The 24,309-nt window shown below is 44.3% G+C and overlaps 1 protein-coding gene across 1 annotated transcript in view; it reads right to left on the bottom strand.

The window, feature by feature from the left end:
* Positions 1-607: 607 nt before the first annotated feature.
* The window catches only part of KCNK13 (potassium two pore domain channel subfamily K member 13), a 70,944-nt gene continuing 47,242 nt past the window's right edge, over positions 608-24,309 (bottom strand). The window contains exon 2 of the mRNA XM_035101887.3: positions 608-3,401. Coding sequence (XP_034957778.1) covers positions 2,479-3,401 — 923 coding nt within the window. The 3' untranslated portion in view covers positions 608-2,478. The remainder of the gene's footprint in view (positions 3,402-24,309) is intronic.

Raw genomic sequence — 24,309 nt, 5'->3', positions numbered from 1 at the left:
CTCGCGGAAGCAGTTCATGTCCAAGGACACTTGTGATAAACCCTTGAGAAGTTGTCACTGGAATCCATGCCAAATCAAATTCATTTGTTGTTAACCATTTACTGTATGGCCCAACCCAAAGGCCTCAAAGAGCTCGTATTACAGTGTATGCACACAGCTTGGTCTACCTGTTGCAGTTTCCCAGATGCTTGATCCAACCCATTTTTGTGAGCAGAGGGGATTTCAATGTTACCCCTGATTGCTGTAGTAACTGTATACCTGAAGGAGCATCTCTACCCCCATCGTTCAGCCCGGACGCTGAGGTCCTCCCCCGAGGGCCATCTGGTGGTTCCCTCCCTGTGAGAAGTGAGGTTACAGGGAACCAGGCATAGGGCCTTCTCGGTGGTGGCGCCTGCCCTGTGGAACACCCTCCCATAAGATGCCAAGGAGATAAGTAACTATACAACCTTTAGAAGACATCTGAAAGCAGCCCTGTATAAGGAAGTTTTTTAATGTTCTATGTTTTATTATGTTTTTGTATATGCTGGAAGTCACGTAGAGTGGCTGGGGCAACCCAGTCAGATGGGTGGGATACAGAGGAGGAGGAGGAGGAAGGAGCAGCAGCAGCAAGTTTTAACTGTTTTAATGGATAGGTTGTATTCCTCACAGAGGAAAACAAAATCAAGGCCTTATACTAAAAGTGCTCTATACAGCACTGCTAATTTTTTTCACCTAATACTTCTAAGCATTATACTTGCCGTTCTTGAAGCTGTGTCATGTAGGTGGCTGATTGCCATTTTGTGATCAACCAATATCCTGAAATAATTTTCTCTGTGGGTTGTTTCTAACTACTAATTTGGCAGGTAACCAACATCTTTTATTGTTTGGTTCCAAATCCATGGCCTCGCATTTTGCAATGCTCATTCTCATTCCATTTCATTCCATTCCTCAGTTCATGAGGTCATCCAATTAGTCCCACGTAATTTCTCAGTCCTTTGGAGAATTACAGTACCTTCTAAGTTAGGGTCATGTTCAGGTTCCAACAGCACAGTCCCACATTCTTCCTGTGGTTATTAATAAAAATGTTTTCGTAAAGCAGGCTTTAATATGGTTCCCAAATGACCTCCGCTAGCATCTCCTCTCCAAACTGAAACCTTTCTGTTTCCCAAACTCATGGTCTTATAAAGTTATAAAGCTACAGCCTAGATAATAAAATATCAGTGTTAATGTTTCCTGTTCCTTCCCAGTGGCACATTATATTTTGGCTTGATTGTAAACAGCAAGTCTATGAAATTATTTTGACATGTGTTTGCCCTTGATCATTTCCATGCTTTTCCATTTTACCCCACCCCTTTTGTAGATTTTGGGATAGTCACCTTTTTGCAGAGATCTATCGATGGTAGTGATAGCAGCAATGGATCAAGTTTCATAATAGGAGCACTTGCATTTTGAAACCTGGGTGCCTGGTGACTCTATGGGATTTAACTTAAATTCAACCTAGTGTGTCTGATGGCAGAACTTTGCCTCACAATGAAAGACACACTTTGTGAGGCAAAGTTTTGATATCGGATACATGTAATCCTAAACAGAGAATGAGGGAGGTGATAATGGTGAGTTTTGGCACCTCTTTTCTTTTTCTAGAAAAATAGCACTGATCCTAAAATGTGCAATACAACTTTTTTTTGCACACAAACTCACACATGATGCCACTGCATCGCCTGATTATGTCTTCCGCACATGCCACACAGTGTAGGATTCCAAAGCATGCAGAAAGATAAATGATCTGGGCAGCTGGGGGAAGAATAGATCCATTTTCCACTTCCAAATTCACAAGGCTTTTGCTATGCAGGAGCACGCTACTCAGGTGGGCTAGACACAATTGGACCCAGTGGTGAATGACTGTTCACTAGTGAAGTCAAAGGCAAGTGGCTATTTCAGGGGTGGGGGCTAACCTGGTGTTCTCCAGATGTTGATGGACTACAACTCCCATCATCCCTGACCACAGGGATCAGCTTGGGCTGATGGGAATTGGAGTCCAACAGCATCTGAAAACCACAGGTGAGTCACTGCTGGGCTATTCAGCTATCCACCTACCATATGCGGTTGCTTCCTACACCTTCTGACACACACAGTTGTACCACACTTTCTGGTCCACAACATCTCTGGATTGGGACTACTACTGCAACTTTAACTGCTTGCTCTTCTGAGCATTTACAGGACTGAGGTGCCAGCCAAAACCAAGGGAGCAACGCATATGCATGGTTTTTCTCCATTTCCCCTTGCTCCTAACTCAGACCTAAACTTAAACACATGCTGAAGAAGCTTGTTAATTGCAGCTATACTACATGACACCACTGGGGTGTTCTTTGGCAGGGTCTGCAGGGCAAGGGTGGATAGGTGGCGCAGTGCAAAATGCAAGAGGTCCGAACTGCCAGCAACAACACTCAAAAGGTGGCCTGCTCAGTTTGTTCTGCCTCTGTGGCGACTTTTGACCCTTCATTATCTGTTACCCAGCGATCCCCTCCCAGCGTGGATGTCTCTGTCTGTGCTTGTCTCTGCCAGCCTGTTGTTCATAATCCCCAAAGCGCCTACGCCACCAGCAAAACCGTTTTGTCTAGAAGCGACGCTTGCTCTCGGGCAGCCGTTGGCACTGTCGGACAACTGTTTTTGCATGATGGCCAGCGACACTTTGTTAGACGCTAACAGGTCTTTCATTGAGATCATCTCGCCGGACAGCCTGCGCCCGTCTGCCTCACTCTCGAGGACACCATCCGACTCGATGGATATGTTGCGTTGGTTCCGGGCAACTCCCGGCACCACAACATTCCTTCGCGACCGGAAGAGTTTTCTTTGGCATCTATGGCACGTGCTGTCCAGTTTCCTTAATATCCAATTCACAGACTGTTTGATGACGATGGAGATCACATTAAAGAGGGAGTAGATGCAACAAACCCCCATGAGTACGAAGAGGAAATTGCCAAATTGGTAAAGGCCTCGGTTCTCATAGTGGGTGTTCTGGCCACTCACCAGGTCACCAAATCCAATGGTGCTGAAGGCCACAAAGCAAAAGTAAAGAGAGTCCAAGTAACTCCACTCTTCCATGGGAGAGTACAGAGCAGAGGCACAACAGGAAACGATGACGGACGCAATGCACAAGATAAGCATGACGTAATATACGGACGGCTTCCATCCTGCCAAGCTGTCCACTTCGGCGGTCCCAGGAGTGTGATGGCTGTCTTGGGCAAGGCCCCCCCTCCGCCTCAGTTGCCTCTCGCGGCAGGACTTCATGACATAGGCTATGATGGTGATCAAGCGCTCCAGGAACAAGTTGAAGAACAAAATGGTCCCTGCACAGCCTATAAGGCCATAGAATATCAGGAAAAGCTTGCCTGTGACAGTGGCTGGTGTAGTCATGCCAAAACCTGGAAGACAAAAACAACAGGGGAAAGTCACATAGGCAAGACTTCTCAGCGGCACAGAGGAACAGGCAAAAGGGAAAGGGAAGCTGAAAATAGCCATTTTAATGTAAGAATCTTTATTTATGTATTTTGTGTTTTAATTTTGTGATTTTATGTTGTGAACCACCCTGAAACCTGTGGGAATAGGGCAGTATACACCTGGTGTGCTCTGGTCCATGGGGTCACGAAGAGTCGGACACGACTAAACGACTATACAACAACAACAACACATTTAATAAATCATCGTCATCATCTTTAAATGTGATCTCAGTAACAGATAGGAATCATCATAATCATCCATGTAACGCTCTTGAGTGCTTCATAAACTTGATCTAGTATTTGTTACAAAAGCTCTGCAAAGAGTATTATCTCCATTTCGCAGATGAGCGGCTGGGTCTGAAAAAGTATGTTTTGCCCAACCAATGGCATCCAGTGAGTTCATGGGTGAGCTGTAAATTGGAGCTGGGTAGCACCAACAAGATCTGAGAGGCTCTAGTCATTCATTTGCGGGTGGTTAACTTACTGGGATCCATCTCCTCCTATTCTTGTGGAATTTAGAGATTAACTTTAAATGACACATTTATCTAAATTGCTTGTACTGTTTCTTCCCATTTTATTGAGTTACCTGCCGGTCTTCTCCATCCTTCTAGGAAAGATGGGCTAGAGGTCACATACACTATTTGGAGGGTGGGTGGAACGGCATTATCCCCTGCATTCATCCATTCCACTATAATTTAAAACAAAACAATAACAGACCCCCATAGTTCCCCCAATAGGGGTTCTAAAAGCCCTAATGGTGTGTACTCCCTCACACAGTTAACAGTTGTGCAAAAGGGCCACCCCCTCCACGTTCGATCACTGGCTTTTCCAGGTAGGGATGGGACTCATCTGAAATCCTGGAAACAGAGGCGTAGCAAGCCCAGGTGGTTCCCGGTGCAGAATTTTTTTTGGTCACCCCCCCCCCCATGCAGCTCTGGCGAAAAGTGAAAAACATGAATTGCAAAAAAACCTAGAGCTTACAGAACAAAACCGACTTCAGATATGAAATCAGCATTGAAAGAACATATAAGAACAGTTGAAAAATCTCCTGCAACAGAAAAAAAAATGTTCCCCAGTGGGGGCGCCGAGTGTCACCCCCTCCAGGGTGGCACCCGGGGCGACCCACCCTGATCACCCCCCTTGCTACGCCACTGCCTGGAAAACCTCTGTTGGTCAGATTTGACTAAGGGGAGAGAACATCTGGTTCTCTCCAGCTGTTTCGTGACTATAACCGCCACCACCCCTGAATGTTGGCTGGGGCTGATGCGAGTTGTAGTCCAACAACATCTGGAGGGCACTGTGTCGGCTACCTCTAAATTAGACAACAGTCAGCTAGATGAACCAATGGTTTGACACAGTACAGGGTAACTTCCTGTGTTCTGTGCATCTGAATGTGGTGGCATACCTGTAGTACCTAAGTAAAGTGGATGGCTGTAAGCGCTAATATCTTTTCTACTGTGAATTGTCCCTTGAGGCAGACTTGCTAGGCTTGTGCCCTTTAAGGAGAAGAAAACATCCCCCATGCTCCATTTCTTTGGATATCTGGCAACAGTTATATATTTACCCATATTTATTGTTGAAGCTGCTTGCTGTGGTTGTTTTGTGAGGGTTGACTGAAGCTACTAAGTTTGATGAATCAGGCTTTGGAATAGTTATTGTTGATTTAAATATCTGGCAGGGCCAAAATAACAGCATATAAATGTGAAAATCAATCAATCAATCAGAGGCAACCGGACTCTTTCAGATCAATCTAAACTAGGTGTAGACATTTGTTTCAGTTCACTCCTAGTAACTTTAGATTTGCAGCCCTTGTTTTCAATTCAATCAGAGCATTTGGATTTAGGTCGTTTGTGCTATAAATCTGCTTCCATCTAGTACAGTTGCTTGATTGGCTGTCATTCATATCAAGGGACTTAGTTCCTCCTCCTGGGGTTGCTGTTTCTTTTTACCTCGGCTGCTTCCAAATGCTTGCTGGCTATTTTTTGTTTCCTCCCCAGCTGAAGGAGAACTTGGGATCCTCAAAGAAAATAATATTTTTCTTTTTCTCCCTTTTTTCTAGAAATGGAACAGAGTGTCCCAAGCCCTCAACTTTGAGGTTAGAAACTGACACAGTTACAGTTTATCTTACATTCTGTCACCCTGAAAGTCTGTAATTTGGGGGAGGACAAAGTGCCAGACTCCCTTTATTTTCCCAGAGTTTGACCCAAGTCATCGCCTCCTACTCTTTTGCTAAACTAACAAGGCAGTAGATAATATTCACATCCCTTATTGCAACATGATGTCTTTGTCCTGTACATTTGAGTGTTAAGAGTTTCCTTTGAGTCCTTGCCTGTGGTCTCTCTTGGCAAGGCTTCCTGTGCTCCATCAATTACAGCAATGTTCATGTGGGTGTGTAATATGCTAAGCAAAGTGTATTTGAGTTCTCTGTTGTTAGCCAAAAATAAATAAATAAACAAACCCCTAGATTAATATAGGAATTAGATACTCGTAACAGTACCGCAATTTATATTATTACACTCAGTTTTATTCTGGTAATTTGTATCCTCATTATTTTTGGTGGGCAATGAAGCATAAAGCCACTGTGGTGTTGTGGTTAGTGTGTTGGACTAGGAGCTGGGTTCAAATCCCCAATGGACCACAAAGCTCACTGAGTGAGCTTGGATGGTGTTTCCTGCTTGGCAGGGAGTTGGACTGGATGGCCCTTGTGGTCTCTTCCAACTCTATGATTCTATGACCAGTCATTGTCTAACCTACCTCATAGGGTTGTTGTGAGAACCATGAACCACATTGAACTCCTTGGAGGAAAGGCAGGATATAAATATAATTAAGTAAATCATTTTTTATGCCGGTGCAAGGCTGGGGTTGTGTTTTGTTGCAGCACCTTGATTGCTCTCTGTCTTCTTAGAAGCATTCCATTTAATTGGGACAACTACAGTAACTTGATAGTAGCTGGAAAGCCCCTTCAAAAATTTCAAAATTACCCCCCTCCCCAATTCCGCTTTCCTATGAAGAATTAAGAGGTCAAATGTGCAGATAGCACAGGCACTAAACGTTATGATTTTTGACTGTCTTGAATATTGTGAATGGGTCTATCACCAGACAGCTGACTGGTGACCATGGACTTAATGTAGAAAAGCTGCAATTTTCCTTAAAGGCTGTTATTATCTTTTGGGTGTCTCAGCCTTCAAATCTGAATTACGCTAGGCCAGAGTCAGAAGTTTTAGCTGGATTTGGCTGATACTAGGACAAAAGTGTTATATTTCTGGAACCTTGAGCACCATCAGCAAGTACATTGCCTGCTTTAGGAGTAAAATTGCTTCTAAAAACCCTGGGTTGGTTAAAAAAGCAGAGTGTTATGTTGGTTAAAATAGGGACTTCCCTTTCTATCATAGAGCTACAATTCCCAAAGTGGTTTAACAGTCAACCTCTCTTCCCAGGGATGTCTGATACCATAGTAATTTTGTGACTTTACTTGTGCAGGCTTCCTCAAACTCAGCCCTCCAGATGTTTTGAGACTACAATTCCCACCATCCCTGACCACTGGTCCTGCTAGCTAGGGATCATGGGAGTTGTAGGCCAAAAACATCTGGAGGGCAGAGTTTGAGGAAGCCTCCTTTACTGCATATGGGGAAAATGAACATCTTACATTCTCTGGCAACAATCAAGTTTTAACAATGTACAAATGCATTGCAGGGGGTTGAACTAGATGACCCTTGTGGTCCCTTCCAACTCTACGATTTTATGATTCTGTGCTCTGCTTAGAAACCTATACAGTGACAGATATGGCAAGGCAATGTGAATCTCTAGTGCTCTCCCATTACAAGGAAACTGACGCTGTGAACACCCTGGAATGTTCTCCTGCTTGGCAAAAAGAGGAGCAGATCTGTTTCATAAGAATATTCACCCAGCATCAAGCTTTCCTGCACCAAACTCTTTTGTGGTTTTCTGCATCAGCCAGGGAGGTTGGACTTGATAGCCTTTGAGACACACCAGAATCACAGGGTCAGAACGTAATTATTTCACTTCATTTCCATTTCTCTTCGTGGTGGACCTGATGATTTCTGCATGACCGTGTGGCACAGATGTTTTTTTGTCTTTGTTCTCATCACAAAGGGACACTGCGCTCACTTTTTAATAACTGGGCTATTTTTAAAAGATTCCAATTTAAATTATGCATGGACACAAACAAACAAACAAACAAACATGTAAACAACTGGATACCCTTTTGCTTGATTATTAAGCAAAATATGCCTGTTTGAAGTAACATGAAACATCACCCGCACTGAATTAAACACCTCTGCTTCTTTATCAGAATATTCTGTCAGCACAGAGAAATAGAAATACAGGACGCTAAAAAGTCTCAGGTGCTTGACGATGGGCACAAATATGATGAAGTGAAGATAGCCTTCCTTTTCTCATTTACAGAACCATTACAGCTAATCTGTGCTCATTTTCAGAGAAAAATGAGCACATTTGCACTAGTTCACATCCACATGGGTGAAACTCTCCTTCCTTGCTTGCTTTGTTATTTGCCAGATAAGGCCACAGTCACACACCACATATTTAAAGCACTATGATGCTACTTTAAACAGTCATGGCTTCTTCCTCCAAAGAAGCTGTACTTTGTTTATCTAGCTCACTGGTGGAGAGCAATGCCATATTTTATCAAACATTAGAAAGACAAGATATTTTTGCTCGTGTTTGGCTTCATAAATTAGTTATTAAAATACTGCATTAATTATGTGGCATGTAGCAAGCCAGGAAAATACTCCAACATCTGAAAGTACAACACACCCACGATTTATCCAAACACTTCCTTTCCAAAATTAATTGTGCAGCTTCATACCAGTGTACTACTCAATAACTCAATTGCCCCAAACTCTTTGATTACATATTACATGTTCAAACATATTACATGTTCAAAATTGGGACACGGGTGGCGCTGTGGGTTAAACCACAGAGCCTAGGGCTTGCTGATCAGAAGGTTGGCAGTTTGAATCCCCGCGACGGGGTGAGCTCCCGTTGCTCGGTCCCTGCTCCTACCCACCTAGCAGTTCAAAAGCACATCAAAGTGCAAGTAGATAAATAGGTACTGCTCTTGTGGGTAGGTAAATGGCATTTCCGTGCGCTGCTCTGGTTCACCAGAAGTGGCTTTGTCATGCTGGCCACATGACCCGGAAGCTGTATACCAGCTCCCTTGGCCAGTAAAGCGAGATGAGCGCCACAACCCCCGAGTCGGTCACGACTGGACCCTAACGGTCAGGGGTCCCTTTACCTTTACATGTTCAAAAGGAGTGTTAGGAATGCCTCTATTGCAGGGGTCAGCAACCTTTTTCAGCTGTGGGCCAGTCCACTGTCCCTCAAACCATGTGGTGGGCCAGACTATATTTGAGGGGTAGAGAGATGAACGAATACTTATGCCCCACAAATGAACCAGAGATGCATTTTAAAATAAAAGCACACATTCTACTCATGTAAAAACGCACTGATTACCAGACCGTCCATGGGCCGGATTGAGAAGGTGATTGGGCCGCATTCGGCCCACAGGCCTTAGGTTGCCTACCCCTGCTCTATTATATGCTTCAGAATATGAATGGAACACATTACATTTCAAGTTTAACGCACCATATAACATTCCAGCAAGAGCCCAGAGGGATGTTGCGGGCAGGTGTAGGAAGTATAGATTAGGCAGCCAAGAATCAGGACCATGGAGAGCTCAGTCTTTGATTTGAAACGGGATTACACTTGTATATGACTTGCAGGCATACAGTTGCTCCTGCAGTGTTCTGCTTAGACTGCCCCAGAACAAAAATCTCTCCAAAAAAACAAAGCAGAAATTTGAGACTGTTGTATAGAAGGCTATTCCCATATGGATTAACAGAGATCATATGTAAAGTCATCTTTCAGAATAGGTATTTTTTCTCTAAAACGTATGCATGTATGCTCTGTAACAATATGCAAATACTACTTGATTGTAAATAGAACTTCAGGGTGGTTTTCAAAAAACCCTTCAAACATTCAAATTAACAACTAAAGAAATTACAAAATTACAAAATAATAATTAAAATCTACAATAAACTAAAAACAGATGAAAACTTCAAACATAGCATATTAATAATACATGTTTGTTATTATCAAGAGAATAACAATCTCATTTATAAACAATGCATGATGCTGCTCTTAAGATACCAATGTTTTATAAAATGCCTTAAATGACTAGGCTGTAAAAAATGAAAAGATTTTACATCACTGTAAAAAATGAAACTCTGAACTCACTTTAACCCCTTAATACTCTTGCATCACCCCTCTTAATTCTGGCCAAATGATAATGTATAAACCAGAAAGGGAAGTTCACATTTGTACAGCAACACAGGAAGCAATGAATAACCAAGAATAGTTGACAGACTTGTAAAGTTTCAGGGCTGTTAGACAATAACCTCTAAAACCTAACTGAGTCCACAAGTCCCCTAGGCCATGGCTTCTCAGATATTGACATTGTATGTCTGGATGCAGCCAGTAGGGACTTTTGGTGTGGCCATCAAAGCATCCATTCACTTTGACTGGCATGGAATGACTGTGCTGTGATCATACCACGGCCATCACATTGTTCTGTGGCCTCATAACATAGCAACAGCCCTGCTGGATCAGGCCAATGGCCCATCTAGTCAGTATCCTGGTCTCACAGTGACCAACCAGATGCCCATCGGAACCCAACAAGCAACAGCATTCTCCCCACTGTGATTCCTAACATCTAACATTCTCCATGGAGGAAAGGCAGGATGTAAATATAATTAAGTAAATCATTTTTATGCCGGTGCAAGGCTGGGGTTGTGTTTTGTTGTAGCACCTTGATTGCTCTCTGTCTTCTTAGGAGCATTCCATTTAATATGTGGTGTGTACTCCCTCACACAGTTAACAGTTGTGCAAAAGCCTCCCCACTCCCGTTCGATCCCTGGCTTTTCCAGGTAGGGATGGGACTCATCTGAAATCCTGGAAAACCTCGGGCTTCCGGTTGAGCACCATTTCAAGCCGCTCGGGAGATTTCTCACGGAGAAACTCTGGCGTGCTGAAGGGAAGGGGGCACCGCGCCAGTGCTGCGGACCCCCCAAAGAACCTCAGATCGGGCGTTCTGAGGTCATGGGGATTCGGCGGGCACCCTTTGCGCCCCCTTTGCTCCCCGGTAGGCTCTAGTAAGAGCCCCGAGAGCGAGCGAAGTGGTAGGTGCGGGTGCTTCGTGTGCTGCCTTCACCACACGAAGTTGCAAGAGCTGGCAGAATGTGAGCACTCAATTCTTCCAAAGCAATTAGTAAATTTAAAGACTGTGCCGTGAGTACGGAATAAATTGGAATAAATTGGAATAATTAGGGAAAATCGGGGCATAGGGAAGGGATCTAAAAAGGAAGTCAATCTCTGACCACTGACTGACCAGGAAGGTGACCATACTGACTTGAAGCCGGAATATTTTTGTGACTATTAAACTTCTAAAGATTGGACCTAAATTCCCCCCCAGAATCATCCCCAGAGGCATGATACCTCCAATAGTTGAGGCAGAACATAGCCATTACTACCAGCTGTTTGTTTGTTTGTTTATTAAATTTGTATACCACCCTGTACCCGTAGATCTCAGGGCATTTTTGTTTTTTATACTTTGTTCCCCACGGATCTCTTAAAATTTGCTGAGGATCTTGGTGGAAGACTTAAGGATTTTTCTGCCCATTACAGCTGTGCTAGGTGCTGCATGATTTTTAACTGTATTTTTACAGACGTGCCATGGACCACTTGAATGAAGCTCATGGAACACTGGTGAGCCACAGATCAGTTTGGGAACACCTGATCTAAAGAAAATATAACTGGGTTGTTTGCACAAACAGTTTCCCTAGGAGGAAAAATCACCACCCCTTAGAACAGGGGTCGCCAACATTTTGGGACCGGTGACCACATTTCAAATTTTAGCATCTGGGGATGCCAGCCACAAAATAGCTACGATGGAGAACGTGGCATCACACAAAATGAGCAAGACAACCACCTCTGACAAATTTATGCTTACCATAGGAAGTCAGCTATGTTTTGATTGTGGAGATCACAGAATACTGATCACACACACAGTGTTGCTACCTAACTGGGAGCATTCCTCAGGTGTGTGTGTGTACCGGGTATGTGTGTGTCTACATCACACTCATTCCTCATTTCACATAAGTTGCTTAGAAGTTACCCACACATTTTGTCCCATAACTTTCTTCCTAGGAGGAACAGAGACTTGCTTCTTTTTTAAAATGAAAACTGAGTCTGGGAAGGTTCCCAGTTTTAAATGAAAACTGGGAACCTGCCCAGTGGCACCAGTTAAAACCTTTGTGGGTACCAGGACACTTGTGGGTGCCAGGTTTGAAATTGTGACCTTATTGCTTACAGCAGATATAAAACCAACTGAGAAATTATTGGTAACATACGCAGCAGCATCCCCCCTTATCTTAATCACAATTTACTTGACGTCTGTTGAACACTAGCTCTAATTGGATGCAACAAAATTCAAACACCCAGTTGGAGTAATTGGAAGGCAATTATATTTGCATTACTGTATTTCTGTCAGACAGCAACATCATATGAATATAGAGATATTTAGTTTTGATTTCGACTTTGAGGAATAAATTAGTTCTAGGTTTTCCTGCAGATTCAAGCAGAAAATTTCATCAGTGGAACAGCTACATATTAACTCTGTATTTGGATGTTAACAAACCACTACATTATCTTCCTAATACGACACCCTGCGGCCTAGGTTTGAACCCAAGGCACTGAAATCCAGTTTGGTTCGAATGTTGGATCTAAACTTTGAAGATAAAGCTTTCTTATAAAGCTTACTATATGGGTTTTGTGGGGAGAAGCTGCCCAGAAGGAGAGAGAGAAATCTAATAAACAAAAATAAGTGATAAATAATAATAATAATGTGGTGTATACTGCCTTATTTATTTATTTCATAAAATTTATACACCACTAACACCACTTGATCAAAAAACAAAACAACCCTCAAACTTTGAACTGCTTGGAGTAAGAACTGGATAATAAATAAATAAAACCATATCTGTAAACCATGTTTTCATTTCATGATTTTTTTTTGACAAATGTTCCTCCTTTTTCTATCATGTCCAAGTCTAAAAATCAAATAGTCTTCCATTAGTGGTGATTTGAGCTCTAAATTGTGTGTATAGAATAGATGGGTTAAGTTTCCCTCTTTCTGGCATCTGCAACAAACCCAGAGCCAGCCAGCTTATTGAACTTACATTAAATAAGAGCAAAGAAAGATGTGTGCTTGGGGACGCAGGTGGTGCTGTGGTCTATACCACTAAGCCTCTTGGGCTTGCCGATCAGAAGGTCGATGGTTCAAATTCCCGCGACGGGGTGAGCTCCTGTTAATTGGTACAGGTGATGAGCTCCTGTTGCTCAGTCCTGCCAACCTAGCAGTTTGAAAGCACACCAGTGCAAGTAGATAAATAGGTACAGCTCCAGCGGGAAGGTAAATGGTGTTTCCGTGCGCTGCTCTGGTTTTGCCAGATGCTGGCCACATGACTTGGAAAGCTGTCTGTGGACAAACACCGGCTCCCTCAGCCTGAAAGTGAGATGAGTTTGCGGGATTTTCAAACACAGACCAAAAACAAACTGATTGAAAAAGGTCCTAAAATAAAATAGAAAAACGTCACCCTGGATTTAATTTGTGATGCGAATTATGACCATCTCCTGCAATTGTTTGAAGTGGTACTTGCCAAGTGATACATTTAATTTATTCCAGCTTCAGCTGGTTCGTGCATTAAATGCAGGGAACATACACCTATGCATATTTAACAGGATTTAATCTTGGGAAGAGTGCTAGCCTTAGTGGAGTTCCACATTTATAGAAGCCTCCATGCACCTGTAGCAGTCTCCAGTTCCAAAAACTAGAACAGGTGCCCAGACTCCCCTTTTAATCTATAAAATGCTGTGCCCTCGGAAAGTGGAGATCTGCCATTGTTAACCTGCAAAAGTAGGTGGGACCAAAGCTAAAGGTGCAAATGTACCGTGAAATTCAGGTGATGCAGGTAAAACATGATTTGGGCATACTCCTCCTCTCCTATTGTGTGGCCTGAATATAACTCTCTAATGCAGGCATAGGCAACCTTGGCTCTCCATGTTTTGGAACTACAACTCGCATGATCCCTCGCTAACAGGGCCAGTGGTCAGGGATCATGGGAGTTGTAGTTCCAAAACATCTGGAGAGCCAAGGTTGTTTAGAACAGGACAAATGTTTAGAACAGGACAAAAAGCAATTATTCTAAGTCCGGTTGGGTGAAAATGGTTGCCAGTTGTCTTTCTGACACCCTCCCTTTCCCGTACGTGTTTGTCTTCACTGGATTACATGTTGCTGCTTTAGCTGTGGAGCGTTTCCCTGAGATGCTTCAGAATGTTTTCAGCACATTTCCTAAAGCGTTTGCAGTCCCCACCAACTTTATGTAACGCACTAATATGCTGCGCCCACACTGCCATTCAGGTGATTAAGGAGAGGAGCTGGGTCCCCTGGGAATAAACTTAATGCTTGGGAGCTAATTTGCCACATCAAAGCAATATACCGAAGAAACTTTAAAACAGAAGAACTTTGTGCTAAAATTGCACGCCATTCTGCTGGGAAGCCGGTGTTTTTTAAAGAGGCAGGCATCAGGCGCCCCTTTTCCTCTTCCTTAGCTGTTTTGTATGGTTCTGTATGGTTGAGCAGGCTGTTCAGCTTATTCCCGGGAGCGGCAGGAATCCCTGCTGAGTCCCCAAACTTGATCCACAAATGCTGGGAATTCCTCTAGTGTTTCAACTATGAACACACCACTCTGACAAGTGACCTGGCTCCCTGAAGAGATATGTCCCCTCACTTTGGCTGATGCTTGAGCTGTTAAAAATTCTACTGCTATCATAATTTCTCACCTGTATTCTAGAGAAATTTAGAGGGCATCCCCCCCCTTAAGGCTTCTTAAAACTACATGGAACAAAATACCAAAACTGAAAATACTGTTTCCATGTTATATACATAGAAATCCACTGTGCTTTTTAATAAGAAGCGATTTCTTTCTCCTCCTCTCTTTTCTCTCTGATCTCAGATGCATTTTACACTGAGAGCCATACAGTGCTGGCTCCCAAAAAAAGCATGCCTTTATGAAACAGTGGTGACAATACATAACCTTCTTGGTAGTTTTGTTTTTTGCTACTGAATAACTTTCAGTGCAACCTTTAAGCCAGTGATGGGGATCCTGTGGACTACCAGATATGCTGCATTTGAGCTCCCATCAGCTCTAGCCAGCATGGTCAATGGCTAGGAGTGATGGGACAATTTTCCCCATCTCTGCTTTAAGCAGTGTGCGAATTCCAACATCTAAAAGCATCCTAGATTATTCATACAGATTTTTTTTAACAGGTTGCAGCTGGGTGGTGGTGGGCAGAATGAAACTACATTAACTTGAGTTCTCTTATTGCCCCTCACACCAATATTCAAAATGATCACTCAACAGCACCACAACTCATATATGTGTCCAGATACCCTTTCCTTTGTCTCTTCTTAGCTTTCTAACATTTGACGTAAATAATAAGAGCCTTCATAAAAAAAACCTACATGGCCCAACAGAAAGGTTGAAAGGAAACACTCTAGTTCAGGCATCCCCAAACTGCGGCCCTCCAGATGTTTTGGCCTACAACGCCCATGATCCCTAGCTAACAGGACTAGTGGTTGGGGAAGATGGGAATTGTAGTCCAAAACATCTGGAGGGCCGAAGTTTGGGGGTGCCTGCTGTAGTTGTACAGACACTTTTCAGGCAGCTACTTTGTTTCTAATTCCCCCACACCAATCTCTCTTGTCTCAAACTTCCAAACTGGGTTTTCCCTGTCTAACTATCCAGCCTAACTATCCAACAAAGTCTCTTGTCTGCACAGTGAGACAATCTCACTTAACAGAACAAAAGCTACTAATCATACGTAAGCGCTGTAATTTTCCCAATTTCGAACATTATTTTGGAGTAAAAAAACCTCGCCTAATACACGGAAACGTACAGTACTTTTCTCTAAACCCTGTTCTTATATATTGATCATCTACAAGCTAGCAACATTTTCAAAATCAGAATAAAACCAGGGATGGGACAAATCATGTGTGCTCTTGAGCACCTTGGAGAAAAATAAAACAGAACCCGTGGACCTATAGATGTTGCTGGGTCACAACTCTTTGTGGCTGATAGGAGACAATGATCCCATTTACCCAAGACTTGAACAGATATGAACTGATCAAGAGGCATAAAGACATGAAGAGCTGCCTTAAAAATGTTAAGACAGGTGCTTTACCATTGAGGTTTAAAGGTAAAGGTAAAGGGACCCCTGACCATTAGGTCCAGTTGCAGACGACTCTGGGGTTGCAACGCTAATCTCCCTTTACTGGCCGAGGGAGCCGGCGTACATGTGGCCAGCATGACAAAGCCGCTTCTGGCAAACCAGAGCAGTGCATGGAAACGCCGTTTACCTTCCCGCCGGAGCAGTACCTATACCTATTTATTTACTTGCACTTTGACGTGCTTCCGAACTGCGAGGTTGGCAGGAGCAGGGACCGAGCAACGGGAGCTCACCCCATTGCAGGGATTCAAACTGCTGACCTTCAGATCGGCAAGCCCTAGGCTCTGTGGTCTAACCCACAGCTCCACCCGCGTCCCTCCACCGAGGTTTAGAGCTATGAAAAAGGCAGGAGAGGCAGACCTTCGCATGGGTGCAGTTACAGTGTGCAAACTTGGTCTGAATTGCAGCTGGACACCCATACAATTAATATTTTCAATGTTTGCATTGTAAAGCCTATTGGTATGCAGTTGAGTTAAAGAAAACATATGCAATAGTAGTTTTATACTGCATGTACAGTATGTACTACATAATTTTGCATGGCAAAATTCTATAGATCTCTCTCTCTCTCTCTCTCTCTCTCTCTCTCTCTCTCTCTCTCTCTCTCTCTCTCTCTCTCTCGTGGTCCAAACTATAGTTTGTGTTGAATTCAATGTATAATACAGTCTGATTCTGGTGGCAAGTTCTGATTGCAGAAAGTTCACTGCATACAGTAGATCAAAGGCAGCTTCTTGCCAGAATGATCTCATAGTCTTTGTCTCTCAGTTTTCTCACACGACAGACATTTATGTAAGATGGTCCACCCACTTTCCTCCCTGGATACCTTTTCCATGCTTAATGTTTACTTATGCATGTGGCATCTCACTTATGCTGCCTCGATACGGCTAGAAATATGGTTCTTGCTTGCGCTGCTTCTTCTCCCAGTGAGACTCTCTACTCCTGGTGCTTTTTCATCCAGAAAAAAATGAAGCTGCCACACAAACATTATAAAGCTGAGGGATAGTTTCTCCCAGCAGTTTAGTCCCTGAGGGGAAAGCACTCATATTTCATATTCTTGACAATTTCGCTATGTCTTGTTCTCTGCTTCCAGTAATCTGAATCCAGAGCAGGAGGGGGAAAGAGAATTCAGATGATGAACAAATCTTGTGAACGGCAAAAGTTACATTGGTCTGAATGCATTTCCTCCGATAGGCACTAATGTATACATTCTATGCATATTTTCCCCTAATACATGCACTTTACACAGTTTTTTCATTGGAGATCTGCACTGAGAAGTAAATTTCATAGGATATTAGAGTTTGGGGTTGCAGATTGGTTTGGGAAATGCAAATTAGGTAGGTCCACATTGAAATGGGAAGCTAACTAGACTTACCTCGCAACCTTAATTAATCTGAGAATAATGGAGCCACCAAACAGTTGCAAATCAGTAACAGAGGCAGGCACACCAAGTTGGGCCCCACATCGGGGGGGGGGCTGTCACGTGTGCATGACGTCACACACACAACACACACACACACACCTCCGGGCCCCGCCTTCTGGGATGTGAAGGCGCCTGCTAGGGCACTCTGGCAATCACAGTGGGCAAAAATTGCCCTCCAAGTTTCCTGCCTGGTGTGCCAGTACCCACCCAGAGGCAGCGATGGATTGCAGCCTCCTCAATATTGGGGGGGCGGCTGTGCCCCCTGCCTCAAAATATTAAGGGGGCTGAAGCCCCATGTGCCCCATATATCTGGCACCACTGAACGGGGAGCCTGGAATGCAGGGGGAAAGCAACAGGTGGCAACAGGTGGCAGAATGGTCAGTGCTTAACCCTCTCCTCACCTTTCACTTTCCCCAACATTCTTGGCATCACAGGGAAAAGCGACGGGGTGTTGCGGGAAAGGGTTAGCCCTCCAGTTGTTTCCATTTTATTTCCTGCAAACTACCTGCCCCACCCCAGCACTTTGCATATTCAGATTTTGAATATGGGGTTTCCTGATCTATGTCTGTTGCCAAATGGCTGCTTTCAGCATGTGCCTAAGTGCACACACCGAGCACACAGGAAACACAGCTTCTCTTCTGCTCGTGTGTAGAGTGCTGGCAGGAAAATGCAGATGTATTTCTGTGGGTGGTGCAAAGGGAGCTATTTAAAACCCTGCACCTTGGATGTGGCTGTAGAGAACACTATGTTCTGAGTACACGATGGTTGAATCTGCCACATTGACTGCAGCACATGGTCAAAGGGACTCCATCCTGACTAATAGCAGCCCAAGACCAGAGAAGTTGTGCCGGGAACAGGAACAAGGCAACCACTTAATGAGCAGGTTATCCAGAACTCTGCTTTCCTGTCAATGACACGGGGGGGGGGGGAGTTTTCAGCACGATTTATTACATTTATGAATCACTTCCCAAGTTCCCATAAGACACCCCAGAGTGATTTGGCAATAAAAACATTAATATTCAAAACTTATATAAAAGCAATTCTCATGTTCTGTTCAGATGGATGGGGATGCAAATCTCCACTTAAAAGGCTTGTTGGATAAGGAAGATCTTTAATAGGTGCTGAAAAGATAAACAGTGCAGGGGAGGGAGTTCAAAAGAGGAGATGCCACCATATCTAAAGGCCTGATTCTGACATCATGCAGAATGAACCTCCTAATGGGATAATGATCTGCATCCTGCCAAATGCAGGGACTGGTTGGTTATATATCTTTTAGGTATCCTGGTCTCAAGCTGCACAGGGTTTTGTATACATGTTCCAACACCTGGTAGCTAATTGGCAGCCAGTGCAGTTCTTTCAGCAGCAGTGTAACATAGAATCATAGAATTGTCAAGTTGGAAGGAACCACGAGGGTCATCTAGTCCACCCCTCTGCAATGCAGGGATCTTTTGCCCAACGTGGGGCTCAAACTCACAACCCTGAGATTAAGAGTCTTGTGCCCTACTGACTGAGCTAGCCCTCATTTCATGATGTGACATGTCTGCTGTCACATCATGAAATGTCACATCATGAAATTTCTGTTTTAATGTCACATCATGAAATTTCTGTTTTAATGACTTTGTTTACTGCTTTAAGATTGTGCACCATTTAGAGATATTTACAAACAATACTAAGTGTTGCTGACTGCTTTAAATAAAGTAAATAAAATACGGCTATATGAATGAGCCTAGCGACGTGAGAAGAAGACTGGAAGCTTTTGCTTCTATCTTTAGCAAACCGCAGTTTGCCGTTACATGGTCAGACAAACTGTGGATAGTTTTAATTATCTATTTTATTTATTAAATTTATATACTGCCTTTCATCCAAAGATGAAGAAGCCAACTTCAGCCTGTGGTTTATGAGGCTTGCTTGCTTCAATAAACCACAGTTAAGATCAATCACAGGTTAGGCCTAGTCGTAATGCGAAACTGTAGCTAACTAAATATGTGCTCAAGGATGGGGTGAAATATCGTCCTCCATCCCAAGAGGATTTGGAAGCCATCAAAGGGTGGGATCACATTATACCAGGGGTAATGTGCGGCAGGCAGGAGGGGAGGGGAGGGCTCGCCCATACGCATGCGCACATGCTATTTCCGGCACACTTCCAGGTCGGAGGAGCGCCGGAAATAGCTTGTGCACATGGGCTTTCTCCGACCCGGAAATGTGCTGGAAATAGCTTGTGCGCATGCGCACGGGCCTCCTCCGACCTGGAAGTGCACCGGAAATGACGCTTGTACATGCGTGCAAGCTATTTCCGGCGCCTTTCCAACCTGGAAGTGGGCAGCCACACCACACCGCACTGCTAAGAATGGGTGGTGGCAGCGGGCAGCGGGGGTTGTCACGGGCCGGATAATAGAGGCCTTCGGGCTGTATCTGGCCCCTGGGCCGTAGTCTGGGGATGCCTGCGTTATACCCTTAAAGCACATGCAAAACACATTTTTCTCTTCCAGGCCCCTGGCCACCATAACTGTGGGCAGGGTTTGTTAAAGGTTGCTGGGAACTGTAACGCTGTGAGGGATTTATTATGTACACATAACATGTTCCTCACATCATTCTGTACTCATGCTGCGTTCAGTGTGACCTGCACATTTATTTTTATTTTTTACAGTATGGAGTGCTCCCTCCCCACAAAATAAAGCACTCCCTGGCACCTGAGCATCTTACCCCCCCACTGGGCTTTTTATAAAGGACTCCCCCCCCCCCGCCCCCACTCCCCTTCTCTTTCTGGCAATTTTTTTGTATGCCTGTGGACTGTATGTCCCTCAATCTGATACCTGCTGATACCTCCCGACTGTGTGTGGCTGGTGTGCCATTCCTGACTATCTATGTAGCGGCACCCAGAGAAGGGAGTTCACTATGAATATGGTTCACAACAGAACATTCTGACTATGGAAAAATGACAGTGCGTGTTAATGAGGCAATTGCAGTCCAGCAGATTACACAAAACCAGCAAATAAAAAAAATAAAAAAATTAGCTGAATAGGGTAACCTGACACCACTGAAAATAGTATTTTGTTCAGAAAGGTACATGCTGCCTTTCTTGAGGGTGGGGGGGGGGGAGCAAGGCAAAGTCAGGGTCACATTATTGGATGTGCTGTTTTCCTTACCCTTTCCCCCTCAGCAGATGAATCTACTGCTTAATCTAGCCTGTGTCACCATCACTTAGAAAAATGAAAAAAAAATTACCCCAAACCAAATGTCCCCTGTGAGACAAAACAAAATAAATTTAATTGTCTCCAGACAGACTTGCAGGAGGCAATATGCAATTTGTCACTATGAGCAGCTTTCCTTTAGCAAACACCTGCTCATTTGTTTTCAGGTGATGGGAAGGTGGGGGGGGATGCTGTTCAGACAACTTGCTCCCCCTTTCTGTGCATTTTGCAAGAACCAATGAAAGAGGAAGAGGAAGAGTCACACTTTCTGTTTTCCCACTTCCACAGGGCCACGAGGAGCGTATTTCTTCCCACCGGGAAGCTGCATGTGCTTCAGATGGGGGGGGGGGAGATCTCGCACATATTCACGCCACCAGAAACACACTGCAGAAACAGGCAATGTATCTTTTGATTTGCTACTTCCTGTAATCTCCAAAGGGGTGGTACAAAACGATGGCTTCCCTTTTGCCAAGCTGTGGGCACTGTGAGATGAACACAGGAACACAGCCCGATGTACTGAATTAGACAATTGGTCCACCTAGCTCAGTATTGTCCACTACAACCTTGACTAGCAGCAGTTCTCAACAGTTTCAGGCAGGAGTCTCTCGCAGCCCTACCCGGAGAAGCTGGGGATTGAACATGGGACCTTCTGAATGCAAAGGAAATGCTAACAACAGCAACAACAACTTATTATTTATATGTCGCCCATCTGACTGTGTTGCCTCAGCCACTCTGGGTGTCTCCCGACAAAAAATACTAAAACCACAATTCAACATCACACACTAAAAACTTCCCTGAACAGGGCTGATGTCAAGGCTCTGTCAAGACTTCAGGGAATGATGATCCCTCCCCTGGTGGCAGTCAAAGGCAGATAACCGAAAAGAGTTCTTACCACGTAATTTATTCAGTCTTCACAGAGAGAGACAAAGGAACACTGTCTCTAGAATAATGGTGTTTCTCCAAGGAAAGTCCCATACCTTGAGTCCCTCCTAATCTATGTCACCCCTGCTGGTCAGTGATTTCTGCCTCTGAGATTTCTGTTCTGCTACTCGCACATCCCGTCTGGTTTTGGGAGAGGGGGGAATCAGGAATGCTTTCAAGAGACACTGAGTCTGTTAACTCCCCCCCCCCGTTGCTTCTCCTTCCTGCTGATCCCCCAATATATCCCAGCTTTTTCCTTCATCAGCCTCTGAACTATGCCTTTCAGCAAACCACTGTTCTAAATTTATACTGCCGTCCTCTTCCCAGGAAGGTAGAGAGAGGGGGGGGAGCAGCTCCCACTATTCCTCCTCAGTCCAGCCCCTGACAACTGCCTTCAGATGTCTTGTAAAAATCACATAACTGTTTATGTGTTTGACATTTGCTGGGAGGGCATTCCACAGGGCAGGCACCACTACTGAGAAGGTCCTCTGCTTGGTTCCCTGTAACCTCACCTCTCATAACGAGGGAACTGCCAAGAAGGCCCTCGGAGCAGGACCTCTGTGTTAGGGCTGAACAATGGGGGTGGAGATACTCCAGGTATAAGATGCTCCTTCTACCATTGAACTTCTTGCCTTTTCCCATAATGGTCCTGTGCTTATTAGCTTTTACTGCGCTGTGATGCTCTAGAGAAGAAAGCAAACTTTCAAGAGACTTTGGGTAGAAAGTTATTCATCTCTTTTAGGATACTATTTACCTGCACTCCATGAAATCCAGGGGGGGGACACCCACCTGAGGGGCAGGAGGAGCTATATACTGACAGGTGCACGACAATGTAAAGACTCAAACTCATGCTAACCATTCTGTATATCCAAAATCCAGTTTATTGCCAAGGACAGCAATAAAAGGGAGGCACACGGAATTGTAATACAACAGCGTGTTTTCACTGTCCTTTGAAGTTTATTCAGTTTTTTGTTTTGTTTTTTAAAAAGATTGATATTTATGAACAGTGGCTTACAAAACTAAACTAAAATAGTAAAACCAATTCAATAAAATTGGAACCCGGACAAAGCTCCCCCCCCCTAAGCAAGAACTCTACAACAAAGCAACAGATAAAGTAGTCCCATTTGCAATGGCTAACTGAAAAACATCCACAGTTACATTTGCCTTTGAAAGGCTGTCTAGAAGAAGGTGGTGGTATGAACTTTACTCAGATGATTGTTCCACAGCAACTGGGCTGCAGCAGAAAAGACCCTGCTGGGATAGAATAAAATCCACCCTTCCCATATGATGGGGTCTGGAGGTGCCCAGTGCATTACATGATGAGGAAAGGGGGACTGTTCTGATGTGTGAGCAGAAATCTGCTATGCATTGGTGCGGACGTCACTGGATGCCACCCACAGCCTTTTGTTTTCAACTTCTCTTTCTGCTTTCAGTTGATGAACACCCTTGGGGGGGGGGGCATGCGCATCAGGAAATATAAAAAAGACCACTGCATAATGTTTGTTAATGCAAGCTAGGATCTGTTAGCCAGAACGAATTGTGATAGGAGGTGCTGCTTTTTTCACTAACTGTTAAGAGACCCGGGCCCTGCTGAGCTGCTGTTTCTGTTTTCATCCCTGTGGTTCTCTCAGCTTCGAGTGCCCGCATTCTGTTGCCTGTTGCCTGTGGCAACGCCTACTTGACTATGCCTGTAGTGATGGCAGCAATGATGTTCTGCCCGTGTAGGCAGCACAGTAAGACCACCGAATGAGCTCCACTTTCTAAGCCTTCTCTGCCACCAAGAGACGAAATCTATTCCAACCAACCGATCGCAAGCAAAGACGTTCAGAGGAGTATGCAAACATCTAATTATCTCCGGAACAATGTTCATTATGCCTACCAGTGACGCACTGAAAGAGCGTCAGGGACTTTTAATTCAGCAAGTGGATTTTGCTGATCCCTTTCGTAGTGCGTAGTGTTTTACTGTGTGCCGCGGGGTGTTGGCGGGCCAGAAAGAAGGCAGGACCTACTTGTAGAGATCTCTGGCTGAATTGCAGTAGATCTGAAAGTGATTCCCTATTGTTTGACGACGACGACAACAACAACAACAACAACAACAACGGCTCTCTGCCCCACCTCCAAGTTAGGCTGTTAAATCAAAGAAACATTGGAGGAAAACCAGGCCTGGGCTTTCGTGTGGAGAGGCCTGTTTTAAACGGGTGCCGGAAAGTACAGTGAAGGTGCCTGCCAGATATCAATACCGGTAGGTAAGGAGTTCCAAAGTGTAGGTTATGCTACATATCTGTTAGACACCCTAATAGATACGTCACAAAAGGATAAGGATACATGTAGATGAGGACCAGAGCTTTAAGCATCAGCAGTGCTAAAGCAGAAGAAAAAAATATACCTCCTGGAAAAGGAGAGGTAATCTTGAAAGGTGGGGTATAAGTAACTGTAATAAAAAAATAAATTTGCTCCACAAATAGAACTTTGCCTTGTATTTCTGGAACTGAAGTTCTTGCCTAGAGACCCTCCCTCCCACTTGGTCTGTAACCCCATCTGACTGAGGGCACTATGTGGGACACTCACCATGTTAACATTTAAGAATCTGCACATGCTTTCCTACAGAGGCTGCCTTTCTGCCAGTGCACAGCAGAAATAATGGTGGAATCAGCTGAATTCTTATTCCATTTCATACACAGGCAGAACGTTCTGCGCCAATAGCATGGTTGCAAAAAGCTGCAAAGAAGAGTTAATTTGCTTTAGAAGGTGTTATGTACTGAGCTGAATCCTAGAACAATAGGATTCAGAATCAGCAGTCTGATTGGTCCGCAGGAGTTACCCAATCCAACTCCAGGGGGCAGCCAATCAGGCGGCTGGCAGAAGTGAATCTGCAACCTGATTGGCCTGCAGGAGCAGCCAATCAGGCTGCAGGCAGAAG

Source organism: Zootoca vivipara, chromosome 1 (genome assembly GCF_965207765.1).
Source record: "Zootoca vivipara chromosome 1, rZooViv2.hap1.1, whole genome shotgun sequence".
Classification (NCBI taxonomy): Eukaryota; Metazoa; Chordata; class Lepidosauria; order Squamata; family Lacertidae; genus Zootoca; species Zootoca vivipara.
This window is presented reverse-complemented; position numbering and strand designations above follow the sequence as displayed.